Genomic DNA, 18,034 nt, shown 5'->3' with positions numbered 1-18,034 from the left:
ACGGCATTCATTCATTGATATCACGAGGAGAAACATCTATAGCTTTTTTAAATATTCAAACCCCAAACTGTCTCACATAGTTTTTCATATAACCTGCCTCTGTGGATGAATGACGTAAGAGAGATTTTTCCACCTCACTGATGTACAGCCTTTGCTTATTTGCTAAAAAGAGCTTTAGATAGCCAGGAATTTAATGTTATACAAAAGTGAGTAGATGTAAAAATTTCCCTCAGTGTTGTTAAATGAGGGAAGGTGTGTTCTGCTCCGATTAAAATCCTACAGGTTGTACTTGTTTGTGGACCAGTTGAGACGATGAATTTCTCTCTATATATCCATGAATCTACCAAAGAATTGTGCCCTTACAGTTAAGACTAGATTCTAGTGAAGATCACAGTGGGCTACAAATCTATTTAGCCCTTAGTCACGAGAGGAAAAACTATTGGTACTAGGGAGAAGGACTCCCCCCCCCCCCCCCCCCTTTTTAAGCAGAGAGGATGCAAAAGAAGGTGAAATGGTCTCCAAATATTAAACGACAGATAACATCTGCGGTCAATCTCATCGGAGGTATGCTAACACCTCCTACCATACTCAATAATGCTAAAACAACATATTTGACAAATATAAAAAATAGACTATACTATATTAAGTAAGGAGCACTCTGAGGTCATCCACTGTTTACCTTGCTATGAAAATAAGCAGATATTTATAATTTAATGCACTTTCCCCTATTTCTGTGTTTAAAGCATTAAAAGAGGTCACATCTAACTTCACCTTCTCTTTTCTCTCATCACAACCCCTCATATCTGGGCATTGCTGCTTGTGTTAGTTGTTTTCCCCACCCCACCACCACTACTGTCCCCCTCCCTCAGTCTCGTGAGACGTCAGCTGCTGTGCAGTGAGGATTCCTAAAACACACACACACACACACAGGGAAAACACAGTGTTGTGTCTGTTTTCAGACTCCTTGCACAGGAACTGTTAGGGGTTTCATTGTGGATGTGAAATTACTATTTTATCAGTCTTGACAACTGGCGCAGATAAGGATGAAGACTTTGACTAAAATATGCCCTACTGACGAGATAATAGTGACAAGAAAGTAAAGCTGCATTCATTAACCGTGCCTGCTGCATTCTTAAAGAGATTGTAGATCTGGTCCTTGGAGATCATGTGAGATCCACAGCAGTAGTGGTCACAGTGTATGAAACCATGGTGCTTTTAATGCCTCTCAAAGGTTACAGCAGAAACTAGTGATAATGTGGTAAATGTGTGTCTAGCATGGTGTAAAGTGAGCTTAATATCCTGTCCCAAATGTATTTAGATGCACATTCATTCGCTTTTGAATATCAGAAATTTTAGTTATACTTATTGTTGTGTAAAAACTCGGAATTTCTTTCTGTCAGGAACCATTCCAACCACAGATGCTATTGTGAGAAGTGGGAATTTTCTTCCAACATGTGATTCCAGTTTCGCTTTCACTGAGGTTGGAATGTTTTGATGAGTCATTTTTTAAGCCGAAGACAGAGCTGCTTTCATTTTTCATTTCCTGAAGGAGTTTTGCAGATGTGTTCATCATACAGTTGAAGCAAGCATGAATTTGTTTCTGCAGTACAAAAGGCCATTTTCATGATGGTTCCGCTGCTTGTTTGGGGGAATTATCATGTTACTCTAAATTGCTCACATTTTCGATACCACATTTGGTGGTGTCACCAGTGCAACACCACATAGGTAACTTCTGCTTTCAGACAGTTGAGCACAGGATTAGTGGCTCAGTGAGGGAAGTTCATGTTTAAAAGTATTTTTCAAAGATGGTTCACTTCTTACTGGGGTTCATCTCCAAGCAAAGAGAATTTTGTCTACTGGCTTTACAAAAGACAAAAAAATAAATAAAACTGAAGTCTTTGTTTTTTATAGTCTGGGTAATATTTCTCAGTGTCACTCCCTACCTTGGATGACTGATAACTGACCCAAAGCAACACATTAGGAATATGAGCCACACCTCGATTTCAACCAGCAAGTCAAGAGTTTAGGTCAGACTTTCTATGTACAGATTACAGATGTTACCAACATCTGAACAATTCTCGACAGTTACTTAAGTACGTATCTGCGCCCTCATTTCTTCCCACATTGAGTATTTAAACTCACTGTGTTGCCTGCGTATAGCTGCACACAGCTGAAAGGGTACTTACTTTCACTGGCTTCCTGTTTGCTGCAGAATTCAACTTAAGGTTTTATTAATTACTTTGAAATCACTACATGGTATGGTTCTGCCTGATATTGCAGAATTTTTATACCCTTATGCCACCCCCACCCATACAGACTGACTTTTGTATGAATTTTTTAAAAAACTTTTCATCTTGCCCTCATTAATGTATCTGTTTTTTCCTTGCATGCTCGTAATTTATGGGTTTTCTGATTCAGGTGCCGCAGGGTAAATTAAACCATGTCTGAGAAAGAGATCCTAGATTTTTCTAGGTCTCTATTGTTTCTAGTGCTTCATCTCACCATGTTTGTGCTTTCTGACTAGGACTTGCAGTGGGACAGGCTGGGCTCTACCAGGCTATTGCCATGTATGTTGTGGCCTACATCATCATCTGTATGACCGTGCTGTCTGTCTGCGCCATCTCCACCAATGGAGCCCTTGATGCCGGGGGAGCTTATTGTATCCTCTTAAAACACACACACACACAGAAACGCCATCTGCATACGACTGTAACAGTGCCAGTGGTGCAGGCACTAAAAGAACAAAAACTAGTTAAACAAATATAATCTGTATGTTGGTGCAGTTCAAGACTTGTCAGTGACATTGAATGGACCTAGGGTTGGCGATTATTTGTACTAAAGACACCTTTAAAGTATCATGTTTATTTTGGGTCCTGACCAATAGAACCATTATAGCCACATTTATGCTAAAATGTGTAAATAAGCCAGGATTACATTTTAAGTATTTTTGCTTGAAGGTAACTGTGAAAGAATAACACTATGGATTTTGGTTCATTTGTAGTATCTGGGCAACTTAATAAAGCCTTCTAGCAATTTTGCTTTTCCAATTCGGATTTTCTCTCATTTTATTTGTGCCATGACCCTAGATGAGGCACTGACTTGGCAGGAGGAAACTTGGGAGGATCCAGCCTTCCAACCATGACCATGTCCACGGTTCTAAATGGTGCATTTCCAAGATTATTCAAAATTCCTCTTAGCCTAGCTTCAACAACTCTTTCCTACATCTTCATAGCATGGCTTATCAACTTTATACTGCAGCTGCTACAGCTCTGCCCTTCACCTGTTCACCCTACATATCTGTATATCTCCATTTCTCAGGCATTCTCTCACTTTCCTCGATTGTGTGAAACAACCTGGTAAAAAGTCCACTGCCCTCTCTCCTAAACATTTCCATACCTGCACAGCTATGTTATCTGAACCACCTGCCTTTCCACTTTTCATCCTCTTCATAGCAGCCCTTACAACTCCTAACTAATCCTCTGCACTTCCTAATTCATCTTTTTTCCATCCATCCTCTTCTCTCTCTCTATTTCTTGGTTCATCAGCTCCTCAGAGTACTCCTTCCATCTTCTCAATGCACACTTTTCACTTGTTGAAATTCCCTCTGTCCTTAATCACTAACGCATATCCTTTTCAGATTAGTCTCTGTCTGTCTAGCCAATTGATGCAAGTCTTTTGATCTTATCTTGGTGTCACTATAAATTCACCGTAAGCCTTTTCCTTTGTCTTTGCCGCTTCTTGCCTTTGCTGTATATCTAGCCTCCCAGTATTCCTGTCTACTTTCTTTTTACGGCTGTTTGTTTAAATGTTGTTAGAAGTGGGTGTTAACCCACATGGAAAAGATATATATAAATCTTATAAAGTTTGTATCTGTCTTGTGTGAAACTTGTATGAAAAGCATATGAGAGTGAAAACAGATATAAGATCCCTTGAAAAATTATATAATGAAACTTGTATGTTTTGGATACTTACTAAAACAATGTATGAAAGTAATGAGAAAGTGGCCACTTTCATGAGTAATCACATATAAGTTTTTACTATTTCTTTTCCATATGGGAACAGCCAGTATGCCTCGGTTTAAAAGGAACACAATCCACTTACCAGCACTCCCAAAACTCACTAACTGGTCTTTGGACAGCTTGCTACCTATTTTTCCCAGCTTGAAGTCTTTATGCTAAGCTAAGCTAATATAAACCAAAAAAACTACAAGGGAGGTAATGATATTGCCCGAAACTATTAGACTACTATCCGTAGAGAAATGCACATACATGTGAATGAATGAAACAAGTGTGCTTTGCCTTAATGGCACTCAGACATGATCAGCCGAGCATTGGGACCAGAGTTTGGTGGCAGCATCGGCATCATGTTCTTCCTGGCTAATGTGTGCGGCAGTGCTCTGATGGTGCTCGGTCTGGTTGAAGCCATCTTGTCCACATTTGGAGTCCCTGAAGGTAACTTTCACTTTCATAGTTTGTCTCATTAGCATAATTGTGTACTTTTGTTTGAAAAACTCACATCAGGTTGGGAGTGGTGTATTTAAGCTTTCTTAACATTATTAAAATGGGTCTCTCATTTCATCCTTCTAGCTGGGAATGTAGCCACTTCTCACTACCAGGTTCTTCCATCTGGCTACTGGTGGTCTCTGCTTTATGGCACTGGGATTGCCCTACTGTGCCTGCTGGTGTGCCTGGTGGGAGCCCACATTTATGCCAAAACCACCTTCCTCATCTTTGTGATTGTTATTGTTGTCCTGATCACTGTCTTCATCAGCTTCTTCACCGTGCACCCTCAATCTATCACGCTTCCTGACCTGAAGCCCAATGCGACGGGCCCCACCACAGCCAATTTTACAGGCTTCAAGTTGGAGACACTGCTTGGGAACGTATGGGGTAAGTTAGAGGACTGCTGGGTCAAAAAGTATAAAAAAAATTATACCACCATGTTGGTATGAGCAATAAGTGTCTTTTATGCTCTTCTGTATGTTTACTGCTTGTGTACATTGTGCATGATACCCATACACTCCCTATAAAAGAATTAGCCACCATGATGTCAAATATTGGTTGGCCCATTGTGAAGCCTTAAACTTTTTGGTAAATTTAGCTACTCGTCAGTCACTGGGTAAGCTCACCCAGCGATTGTTATCCTTTTTACCACAAAAACACCACGATGTCCTATTTAGAAAAACTTGAAACTACGGACTGAAGCCATCAATTCATCAGAACACTGCTTCCAGTAGATATCTTTCAGTTTTTAGTCATAACGTTATGTGCACATTGCTCAAGAGTTGTCTGCCATAGTGAACGTTTCCCTAGCCCCGGTTGTTTGGAGATGTTTTCCCTGAATAGAAAAATTCACTAGCTACTAGCCAAAAGTAAAATTTAAGTAAAAGGTTCACCTTCGGCGCCGGTTTAGCTCACTGGAGTCAGTGGTTGTCAGCTGGTCGCAGACCACTCTATTGGACTCTGTGTGTGGAAGAACTCTGGCTTTATTGACTTGATCCTATGTCACTATAGAACTTCGTCTTGGCCTCACTTTGATATCCTGAAGATATCTACATACATCTTTTACAGTCTATGAAAGAAAGCTCAAACAAGCCAGAGTGCTATATATAAGATTTAATAATAACCAGCTCAGCTCTGGATGACGTAAAGTGGTCTTTGAACTGTGCAAGGGACAAAGGTGAATAGCAGGAGGTGTGGACAGAACTGATTAGCATTAAAGATACATTCATTACATAATAATTACTTACTCAGACAGAATCAAAGGGTTTGCCTGATTTAGCCCACAAAGCATTTTAGCAATTTACCTTGGAGAGCTCTAACAAATGTTTCTTTATTTTTTTCATAGATTTACTATTATAACGGTGGTTTTCTTTCCAATATTGCCATTGTTGATTGCCAAATTTCAAATATCAAGGTCGGACCCAAAATACTTCAGAATGCTCAGTTTCAGACTGTTCTTTCTACACTTGGATGTGCATCGTGTCAGAGACAGTGCATCCCTAATAGGGTTATATTTTAGATATACAGAGGTGGCTGTGAGCACGGACGCTCAGGAACCTGCTCTTCAGATCATTTGTTTGTAATAACCAGCTAACTGGAACAAATAACTAGTTAGCGCTAGTGCAAATATTATTTTCTGCAGATATTAGAAGTATTCAAATGGTAACAGACTTGTGTTAGCACAATGTTACCTTGATGACTCATTTCTTACTACCTGAGCCCTTTCATCAGGAACAGCCACCCTTCTCATTGCTATATTTAATTTTACTGTCACTTCCTGTAGTCTTAACTTGTTACCTGGCAGTTTCATGGAATAATTCTTCAGGAAGATGTTGTCCTGCATATATCACTCCTTATAAAAAGCTTCTGTTGGTCTTATGTAATGATTAAGCAAATTAATTTCATGGCCCATTATTTACAGGATTATAACATCACACATCAAGCACTTAAAAATATACCAACTTCTTTCCCACAGAACAATATCAGCTAAGTTAATAACATATTAACTGTTGACATGCACCCGGTTACCAGTGTCCTGTCGGCCTGGGGGTTACAGTTATTGCAAATGTGAATATTCCAAAGCAACAAAAGCAACTGCAAAAGAGTAAAAGAATGCAAATGCAGATAATTGTTCCCTTATAAATAAGTTAGAAAATCTGAATGATCATTTTAATCATTCATGAGAATCGTGGGTCAATCATTCCACTTGGTCATGTCTTCATGTTATTATATGAAAGAATAATAAAAACATCCCCATACAGAGATACTCTTTCAGTTTTACCTTTGTAATAAAATGTATCCATACTGATCTGATTTGGGAAGAACAAAAATAAGTATTTTTGTTTGATCTGGAAAACACTGGGAATGATTCACAGTGATCAGAGACCATAGAAAGTAGGGCTGAACGATATATCGCATTTGCGATAATATCGCGACATGATCAAGTGCAATTTTCTAACCGCAAAGGCTGCGATTATACTCTGGACATGTCCAAATTCATGGGCTGCATCCTCCTGAGGCCGCATTTGTAGACCGATTACGTCACAGCGACGTGCCGAAGGCTGTCCAAATTACTACCATATCCCAGAATTCATAGCGCGGCCCAGCCAAACTCCAGTTTCCAGCAATGGCGGCCGCTACTAAGTTTTAAAATTACTCATACTAATCTTTCTGGGTCACAAAATAAACTTAACATATTTTCAGGCGAGAAAGTAGCTGTGTAAACATCAAATATCTGCTCGGTTTATCAAGATATCCCATATTTGCAAAAGTGCTTCGACGTTTTCAGAGGCGTCTGCTACCCACCAGCTCGACAGCTAGCCGGGAGCTCGAGGGTTACTGATGCGGCCGAGAACGGCACAACTCCCGGCACATCATTTTCAGATCACCGCGGAGTTTCGCTGCTCGGGTTAAACGTAATATATAAGTCACTTAGACAACCTAAAAATGTTATTGTTGGGCTTTTTTCAGTGTTTTGTTTGTTCGTGAGTAAATCGGTTTGGCTGAGATTAAAGTTATTAGATTAGATAAAATAAAACTTTATTAATCCCCCGGGTGGGTTCCTCCTTGGTTTTCACACAGCTGACTAAACGTCAAACAGAAAACTTATTAAACAGAAGTATGAGACAGTCGAGAATTTACGCCAGTGTCTGGTTATATTTTAGATAGCAAGAAGCAGACGGCCGAGTTTATTAAACTCCACCGAGACAGCGGTGACGCTAATCAGAACTAGCCTTCTGATTAGCTAATCAGAAGGCTAGACCGTCCAATTTCACGCCTTTAAACTTTAAAGGCGTGTTTGTGTGTGTGTTTATACAATTGCTATTATGTTTGCACTTTATGTGTAATGTTACTGACTGCAAAGATCAGTAAGCTGTGTGTATTTTTTATTTATTAGTTTTATTTATTTAATATTATTTTTTAATTGAATGACTGTCTAGTAGTTCACAGATGTCGAAAAACTGAGTGTGGTAAAGCCACTGATTTTTTTTATGTATATTTCTGCAATCTGCACATTGTACTGACTTTCATTTTAATGTTTACACCAGGGTTCCTTGTCAGCACTTTATGCTCAGATGTTTGTAAGCTAAAAATAAACTATTGTGTATGTTCAAATATACTGTTGTGATTGAAGAAGTTAAATAAAAATGTCAGTCATCAATTCATGCATCACCTCATGTCATCATAACAGAGGTCTGTCTTCCAGGAAAGAACAGTTTAAAATTAATGTAATATAGTATTGGCCATACTATATGATGTATTGCTTGTCTTTGTTTAATAATACAGAAGACAAAGACCTTAAAAAATAATCGCATATCGCATCGCAATCGCAATATTGGGGCAAAAAATCGCAATTAGATTATTTTCCATAATCGTTCAGCCCTAATAGAAAGTGAAGTCTATTAGGTGACCTCAAGCGACTATGGGCAAAATAACTGCTGATGACGTGATGTGCGCAGGTCCAATGGGCAAGTGAAGAGACTACCAATCAGAGTGAAGAAAACAGTTGACGTATTACTTGTTAGTAAATACATTAGGGGGTAACCTAGGCAGCTGAAGCCTTGCATGTCCGCAAGAGACCTACTGGCAGCTTCAAAGCGATGCATAATCAGCAAATTGCTTCCACTGTGTATTCGGCTTAAGTGATTTTTTTTTCTTCTTTTTTTTTCTTCATTCCAAAATCTCGGAAAATGAAATGCAGCATGTTAATAAGTGAGCTTCATACATGCTGGTCGGCAGGTTTTGTTACCTTTGGACTGATTTGACTCTATTCCCTGCAATCTCAGCCAAACATGTGAAGGTGTAAACACCAACCAGCGGAAGTCGCTGTTGTGGAGAAAATGGTGTCATTCTTCTGACAGTGGCTGCTTTCCTAAAAGCACATTAATTTTTTTTTTTTTTCATTTTACTGCTGACTGAAAAGGAAAGCTTCGTAATTAGAGGTTATACATGTGTCCAGGATCTTAATATTCACAGAAGCCAAACCAAGCGCTGCTCTGTGTTTGCACTGCCTTACTGTAAAGCACATGATTTGTGAGCTAATTGCTCTAACTCAGGCATGCACACGTGGCAGCTATTAAACACACATCTTTGGATAATCCCTGTTTTCAGTATGAGGACGCACATGCACGCACACACACACATGCACAAATGCTTGTAAAATAAAAGGTTGTGCTAGGATTTGACTGAAAATTGTTCTGCAGCAAAACATTTGACTTTTTATTCCATCAGTGACAACATCAGTACTGAGCTTTTATTTGTTGTGTACCTCCCTGAAAAGGGACCCTGTCATGCTCATTTCCAAGCGGCAAGGTTTTATTTATGGAGCCTACTATAGTGGCTTTGCATGCCTCACAGTTCAAAATAGTGCATCACTTTCTTATCCTGGGCCTTGGTTCAGCAGCTCAGTTGATTGCCTCCTTTCTGCTTAAGACCTTTACACACCAAACATGTTAAATCTGTGCAAATAATTTGTGCATTAGAAATATTTTTTGGACTTGCCTATTAATGCAGCCATTCACACCGACTGCATGATGTCGCTGGATGAATTTGCAGCGTTTATTTTTTCGAACCAAGCTTGACATCATTGCTTGATGTGAACTTCATGTTTTTTCACGGTTCATTTTTTTAGAATGAATGCTTTCGGTGTGTACATCCGTTAGATGACAAGTTTGCATCCAAAAAATTTGGAATTTTGTGTTATTTTTCACACGTGCTTGCTGTGCAATGGCTGTTGCATTTCTAACTAATTGGCTGCCCCTTGCAGACAGAAGTTTTAAGCAGCAGATGCGTGCTCACATTGAGCACAGACCAAATAAGTGCTATCCGCCCTCACTGAGATTATACAGAGCAAAGGCCAGGAAACCATTGACACTGAGCTTTTATATCACTGAACGGTGATCACAAGTCTGTCTTGTTCTTAGATAGGATGTGCACTCCCAATTGTTTTGTCTGATACAAATAGAGAAGACAGAGAATAGATGTCTCACAGATTGGAGCTGCAAAATTGAATTTTTCGAAATAAATCATGTGATAGATTTGATGGCGCTCTGTAAACAGCAGAGAAGCTTTACAAAGGATTGCTTTCTCTAATGCTTCAAAACATGATGAAGCTGGATGGGCAGGCAGGTGCAGCAGATTGAAGTTTTCTTTGAAGAGTGGTGGTGTCGATAAAAGCATTGACTCCAGGGCTGTATCTGTTCATATGTCTTCCTGCAGCTGATTACACTGTAGATTACACAACGCAAACCACGATGACCTTCGCCACCGTGTTCGCCGTCATGTTCAACGGCTGCACGGGGATCATGGCCGGCTCCAACATGTCAGGTAAGTGAACAGATGTTGTGTGTGTGCCGCCTGGTTACCTGTGTCAGAACATACACCATAAAACCTGCATTATCCATCAGGTGACCTGAAGAATCCCAGCTACTCCATTCCCCGGGGCACCATCACAGCCGTAATCTTCACCTTCATCGTCTACATCATGCTCAGCGTGCTGGTCGCCTGCACCTGCGATCGGTCAGTAAAAACGTTGGTCTGAAATTATTACTTTTGAATGGAATCTCAACCTGATTGTAACGAGATATGAGGTCGTTTGGTAATGTTCCTGTAGTGCCAGTGAACATGTAGTTTATTACCACAAAATAAATTTTCTGGAATTGTCATGGCAGCTCACACTGAAACAGGCAAACTCAAATCTTTCTAGCTTGTTATGGACCCCGTGAGGCCACAGTCACCTCTACCAGCCCTTTAAACACGCCCTCTGCATCACAGTGTTACTATTAGAGAAAAGTGCTCACGGACGTTTACAGTTCCAAGTTGCAGATCAGGCTATAGCAGCCTTCATGAGACACACACTTCATATCCACTTGGACTGTGTTGGATGGAAGCAGGTGAAAAGATAGTTCTACATGTTTAAGCTTGTTTAGGTCGAGTGCTCAAAGAATTTAGTTGGCTTTTATCCATGAAGTTTGTGATTGAACTTGGGCTGGCTGTAGCTCAGGAGGAGCTAGAATTTGAAGGTTTGTGGTTTGATCCCTTGCTGCTCCAGTCTGCATGTCAAAGTATCCCTGATACCATGTACTGTTCACTGATTTGCTCTACATTCATCGAAGTGTGAATGTTGGATAGAAAGCTCCCGCATAGGAAAAAAGCCTGTGTGAATGGGAGACTGAGGTTTTTAGTATATAGTGCTTTGAGTTGTCAAGTAGAGTAGAAAAACACTATACAACAACCACTCTATCTACCATTAAAAAGCTTTACCAGTAAACATGTGACAGTGTTTTTTCTTGTTCCCTGCATGTAATCACTGAGAATCTGTGACAGGTACTTGTGATCAGTTAGGAACATTTAAAGACGTGTTTTAAATCAAAGCCAACTCTGTCCTGAGTAGTAACCACAAACAGTATAAAGAATGTTGGTGACGTTAGGAAATTGTTTGTGAAGTGTCGTCGCTTTTTGCAACCAGAGGTATTGCATTTTTAGTTTAGTTAATCCCATCAAGGCTCTGGTAAAGGAACCTCTCATTCATGTAGCTCTGTTGTCTTAAAATATTGGATCAGCAGTTATCAGAGAGCTGTAAACACACAGCAACTTTACATTTGTTCTCGACCCTGGTGGCTTTGTATAAGGAAGAATTAAGGTTGCATGAATAACAACAGCAGCAATACTATGGTACTAACCAGTATGGTGGTTTTTTTACCAGTTTCACACAGTGCCTCAGTACTCATCCCTAAGTGTAACAGCCCAGTGTTCACAGAGCCGTTCATATTATTGAAATCTTTGAGTTCAAATGCAGTGCTGTAGTAGTGGACACAGCACATTTTCCCTTCAGCGATCCAATACTCATAAGGTGTCAGATAATGCAGAGAGGGTTCATTTTCTGCTTCACCACGCAGAATTGGAGCGTCAGAGGAGGCCGATTTCAAAACCATTCATTCCAGCGAGATGTTATCAATACCAGGTGTCAGTTAATCAAGCCAACCATTATAATGGAAACACATTTGGGATTCTCATATCTTTTATATGTTGTTCAGTATGTTTGCTCTAGTGACTGATGTTACTATATAGTGGCTCAAGTGTGATTTTTTTTTTTTTTATAAAAGTAAAAGCATCATTAAATCCAGGTATGTTGTTAAGTGTGAAATGTTTTCATTTCATACTTAAGGTTAGGTACATTAAGTTCTTGATGTAGCAATTACCACTTGCTTTTCTCTGGTTAGCTGTCCTTTGTCTTCCTCACTCTAAATGTCTCGTTCTATCTGCCTTTTGCTGAAAGTCAGAGTTCAGAATTGATGCAGCTTTAAAGCGAATGTTGCCAAGGTGCTAAACTGACATGACAGGGCTATAAAAGAGCATCGGAGATCAATACTGCCACCATTTACTCTGCTGCAGCGCCCTCCCTGTATCTGCCTACCATACACATATACTTGGTGACAAGAAGCTTCTTAACACACTTTCTCTACATCTGCACTGTTGAATGTGTTTTTCTAGAATCACCAATGTTCATATATCCTTTTCATGATGTAGCTATTTAAATGCACACATATTGTGTGTTGTATTATAACAAATTATGACAAAGGTAACCTTGTGTTTATCACTAGAGTAGGCCATTCTCACATGACTCGTATCGGGGATGAAAACGTGTATGTTGGTGGTGACGTATTCTCTGATCTAAATGTGTATGTGTACACAGTAGGAATACAGATTGATTGTATACTGAATGAACACTGAATACTAGCTGAAAGTAATAAAGAAATGAAACGGATAGCTTACTGAGTTTTTGTAAGTGGCTAATATTTAATAGGGAAGTAAGAAAACTGCTAATCCACTAGTGTACATCCTTTTTTTGCTTTTTTTTTTTCCTCACTGCTCATCTGTTTCTGGGCTGTGGGGGGAACAGTATGAGGAGAGAGCCCAGACCTCCCTCTCCCCTGCCTACACCTGGAGCTCATAGAGTTACACTGAAACTGAAACTCTTATACATGTCCCGGGGTGTCTTCAGGCATGTCCAACTGGGAGGACCCACCTAGGGGACCCCAGTTGGAAATGCCTTAAACACTTCCCTCAAGAAGAACCCAGGAGGTGTCCTGGTCCAATGCCTGAGCTATCCGAACTGACTCCTTTTGATGTGGAAGAGTGGTGATTTTACACTGACTAACTTGTACCCGAGTACTCTCAGAGTTGCCAATTCTCATTCCCGCCACGTCATTACAATGTAAAGTTTTTAGACTACTGTGGTAAATCTTAGAACGTGTGACGTAACAAGTGTAAGTGGCGATGTTAATTACCAAAACTAAAAGTGAAGACTAAATCCTCAAAATAATTAAATGTAAGTAAATTGTTAAAAGTTGTTTGCTTAATTGACAAACAGGTAGAGCAAGCCAGTTAGAGCAAGCTATAACTCTGATTAAAGGTAAAACGTTTAAAAAGGGTCATCAAAAACTTTTCAAACCGTTAGCCAAAAGAAAATCAGTTATTCAATACAAAATAACTGATGTACAAAAAAACCTCCATGATGTTATAAAATGAATAAATAACAATTAAAACAATTAGATTTGTATGAATTGGTCACACAGGGCTGTCAGGTGTGTTCAAACCAAAATGTTGGTGACCACAAACCAAGAACATATATAACTGCACAAACGTGTAACATAACTGACGCCTAGTTCTGAGTTTTATGTACGACGGACGATGTTTATCAGTCAGTGATGCACTTGTTTGTACTTGTTTGCACTTGTTTGCACTTGTTCTTAGAAACCTGGTCATACGACTTATTTCTTCACTGTACAGAGGAAGTGCAAAGGATTCCTATGAAAGGACAGTAAAAGGAACAGATGAGTGAGACAGAAAGTGAATCATCAACTTATTTGCAGAACCGTGCAATCTTTCCAACAAAGAAGGAGACATCGGCACACGTGGTGTAAGGTTGCGTACAGCAGGTTTCATGCCTGGTAAATCATTTCTTTTATTTTCGTTAGTTTGCTTAGGATCATTTGGTTTATTGAGGTTAATATGAAGTCATTTCCTAGAACTGCTGGTATTTCTGTTCCTCCTTGTGTGGTTCAGGTATCTGACTTTGAGATTTTTGACTTTAAATGTGTTTAATTGTGGAAAACATGGAAAAGGATGGTTGCTAATTTTAACTTTAAACCAGTTGCATACTTTGGCATGTTGGCTTTTCTCATCCTATTGAAAGAAGTAGTTTTTTCACGTTGTAGTCTTTTGCCTGTAAGAAGCTGGAATTCACTGTTTGTACTTTCCACAATTTATGCAATAGTCTGTGCAATCTGTGGTGTGGGGTGGGTGAGTGAATCACCAGACCAATGTTTTGTGCAAACTCTTAAGACTGTATTAATTTGCTCACTAGTTGCTACCATCAGCTAATTAGTGTGCTTGTGGTGTCAGGGGACACTGAACAGTCCATTTTAAGATTCAGCTTTCATTTTCTCATGGTGCAAACAGGAGCTTATAGACATTACCTGCTTGTAAGTAGTGAGCTGCCTTGTACATCATCTCCCGCTTGCAAAAAAAAAAACCCATTTATTTTAAACCTTCACTGCTATTTCTGCTACATTAAGCTGGCTCACTCCTTGAAAAATATTACCAACAATACCTGAAGTGCATCATAAAACTTTATTGAATTTCTGCAAGGAAATTGCTGGAAGACCCATATTTATCACACTGCGAGAATTCAAGTAACATCTATTTTTCAAGTGCAAATGGTTCCAGAAATGAGGGAAAAAAACTGCCATCCATTATGAATGCAGGTCTCATACACCTATTCAGAGTGTATGCTTGGTGAAAACTACCCCCAGATGTTGTGATGTAACTACAATAACTATGTCTTCATTTTATGGTTTAAAAACAAAACAAAACAGGCTGATTATTATCAAGATACTAAAAATCCTCACGAGTTATTATTCACGTCAAGTCAAAGTCAATTACACTTGTTTTTTTTCTGGCTAGCCAAATTGTCCTGATCTGAAATATATTTGCTTCAATTATCAAACACTTGATAGCACTTTGTTAATAAATTATGAATTTTTAGTTGATTAAATTTGAGTTAATTGTTGCAGAAAAATTAAATAAAGTCTACTAATTGGTTAAAAATTGTTTTTTAATCTATGAACATTATCTGGATGGTTATTATGATGGTGCAGCTATTTATTAAACTTTGTAGATTGTCAATAGGTAGTTTAGCTTAGTGCATATATAGACCTCATTTGGATGGATGCTGGATCTCAGGGATGTCAGAGTAGAATTTCAATTTTTCTTTTACTCTTACTAGCTTGACTTATACTACAAAACTGCATATTAAAATTTATTAAAACATTGTGGCTTTGGTTAAAACATGATGACAGAAATGTCACATGATGCTAAAGGAGACCTTCTGTATATCTCTGAGACTAAATAGTATTTGCCACCTTAAGATCTAGAAAACGCTCACTAATTGATGTAACATTTATCCCAAAACAGCGATACTATTGCCATAAGCACCATAAGCATTGACAAATGCACTCAGCTAACATTTTATTAGGTACAACTTGCTAGTACCAAGTTGAACCCACTTTTGCCCTGAGAACTGTCTTAATTCTTCTTCGCATAAACTAAACAAGGTGGGGGAAGATTTTTGTTTATGTTGACATAATAGCATCTCACAGTTACTGCAAATTTGTCGGCTTTTCATCTATGATGCCAGTCTCCCATTGTATCAGATTCCAAAGGTGTTCTACTGGATTGAGATCTGGTGACTATGGAGGCAATCTGAGTACAGTGAACTCATTGTCATGTCCGAGAGACCTGTTTGAGAACAGTCTTAGAAAATCAGTGTACTGTGGTCATAAAGTGATGAACATGATCAGAAACAATACTTGGTTTGCTTATGGTGTTTAAATAATTCTCACTGGGCACTGAAGGGCACAAAAAGTGCAAAGAAAGTATGCCCCACATAATTAGACTATCACTACCAATTCAAGGATTCAAAGTGTTTATTGTCATATGTACAAAGAAAGCATTTCTCTGTGCAATGAAATTCTTTTTTTGCTGTCCACACACAGATGCCGGTTAATATATACAAATAGAAGAGATAAATGAAGACAAAAAATTTAAGTTTGAAGTGGATGTGTGTGCAAAAGAGCTATTAGCTTAATATACTGGCTTAATATGCAAGATGACCTAATGTGCAAAAATTATTAATGTTGTTAAAAATAGGTCAGCTGTTCAAGAGTCTGATAACAGTGGGGAAGAAGGAGTTGTTGAGTCGGGATGTTCTAGATTTCACACTTCTGAGCCTTCGTCCCGAGGGCAGAAGACTGAACAGTCTACAGGGAGTGCAGAATTATTAGGCAAGTTGTATTTTTGAGGAATAATTTTATTATTGAACAACAACCATGTTCTCAATGAACCCAAAAAACTCATTAATATCAAAGCTGAATGTTTTTGGAAGTAGTTTTTAGTTTGTTTTTAGTTTTAGCTATTTTAGGGGGATATCTGTGTGTGCAGGTGACTATTACTGTGCATAATTATTAGGCAACTTAACAAAAAACAAATATATACCCATTTCAATTATTTGTTTTTACCAGTGAAACCAATATAACATCTCCACATTCACAAATATACATTTCTGACATTCAAAAACAAAACAAAAACAAATCAGCGACCAATATAGCCACCTTTCTTTGCAAGGACACTCAAAAGCCTGCCATCCATGGATTCTGTCAGTGTTTTGATCTGTTCACCATCAACATTGCGTGCAGCAGCAACCACAGCCTCCCAGACACTGTTCAGAGAGGTGTACTGTTTTCCCTCCTTGTAAATCTCACATTTGATGATGGACCACAGGTTCTCAATGGGGTTCAGATCAGGTGAACAAGGAGGCCATGTCATTAGTTTTTCTTCTTTTATACCCTTTCTTGCCAGCCACGCTGTGGAGTACTTGGACGCGTGTGATGGAGCATTGTCCTGCATGAAAATCATGTTTTTCTTGAATGATGCAGACTTCTTCCTGTACCACTGCTTGAAGAAGGTGTCTTCCAGAAACTGGCAGTAGGACTGGGAGTTGAGCTTGACTCCATCCTCAACCCGAAAAGGCCCCACAAGCTCATCTTTGATGATACCAGCCCAAACCAGTACTCCACCTCCACCTTGCTGGCATCTGAGTCAGACTGGAGCTCTCTGCCCTTTACCAATCCAGCCACGGGCCCATCCATCTGGCCTATCAAGACTCACTCTCATTTCATCAGTCCATAAAACCTTAGACAAACCAGTCTTGAGATATTTCTTGGCCCAGTCTTGACGTTTCAGCTTGTGTGTCTTGTTCAGTGGTGGTCGTCTTTCAGCCTTTCTTACCTTGGCCATGTCTCTGAGTATTGCACACCTTGTGCTTTTGGGCACTCCGGTGATGTTGCAGCTCTGAAATATGGCCAAACTGGTGGCAAGTGGCATCTTGGCAGCTGCACGCTTGACTTTTCTGAGTTCATGGGCAGTTATTTTGCGCCTTGGTTTTTCCACACGCTTCTTGTGACCCTGTTGACTATTTTGAATGAAACGCTTGATTGTTCGATGATCACGCTTCAGAAGCTTTGCAATTTTGAGACTGCTGCATCCCTCTTCAAGGTTCAAGGTTCTTTATTTGGCACATGCATAGTTATACAAGTATAACACACAGTGAAATGTAGCCTGACATGCTCCTCGACATGTACAAAAATAGGGGGGGGGGGCTGTAGAGGAAGAACATTATTTATTTATATGTATATATATATATATATATATATATATATATATGTGTGTGTGTGTGTGTGTGTGTGTGTGTGTGTGTGTGTGTGTGTGTGTGTGTGTGTGTATATATATATATATATATATATATATATTATGTACATTGGGTGAATATGCAGTAGTAGCAGCAAGCAGGTGAATTCTGTACATTAATATGAATAGACATCTGACTATTTTACAGGATAGACAATATAAACATATTTAAAATTAAAGGAATTTGAAATGTACATTGTTCCTTGGTTTAGTGTCTGGAAGAG

At 39.2% G+C, this 18,034-nt stretch overlaps 1 protein-coding gene across 1 annotated transcript in view; it reads left to right on the top strand.

Annotated features, from left to right (window-relative positions):
• Positions 1-18,034, top strand: part of LOC146693355 (solute carrier family 12 member 9) — an 84,125-nt gene that overhangs the window by 870 nt on the left and 65,221 nt on the right. The window contains exons 2-6 of the mRNA XM_085479171.1: positions 2,525-2,659; positions 4,314-4,451; positions 4,587-4,889; positions 10,221-10,328; positions 10,409-10,520. Of these exons, the coding sequence (XP_085335297.1) occupies positions 2,525-2,659; positions 4,314-4,451; positions 4,587-4,889; positions 10,221-10,328; positions 10,409-10,520 (796 nt within the window). The remainder of the gene's footprint in view (positions 1-2,524; positions 2,660-4,313; positions 4,452-4,586; positions 4,890-10,220; positions 10,329-10,408; positions 10,521-18,034) is intronic.

Source organism: Copadichromis virginalis, linkage group LG14 (assembly GCF_057382275.1).
Source record: "Copadichromis virginalis isolate Kocher_CV1m ecotype Utaka linkage group LG14, C_Virginalis_male_GT1.1, whole genome shotgun sequence".
In the NCBI taxonomy this organism is placed as follows: domain Eukaryota; kingdom Metazoa; phylum Chordata; class Actinopteri; order Cichliformes; family Cichlidae; genus Copadichromis; species Copadichromis virginalis.
The sequence above is the reverse complement of the archived record's forward strand: the minus strand, read 5'-3'. Positions and strand labels throughout refer to the sequence as shown.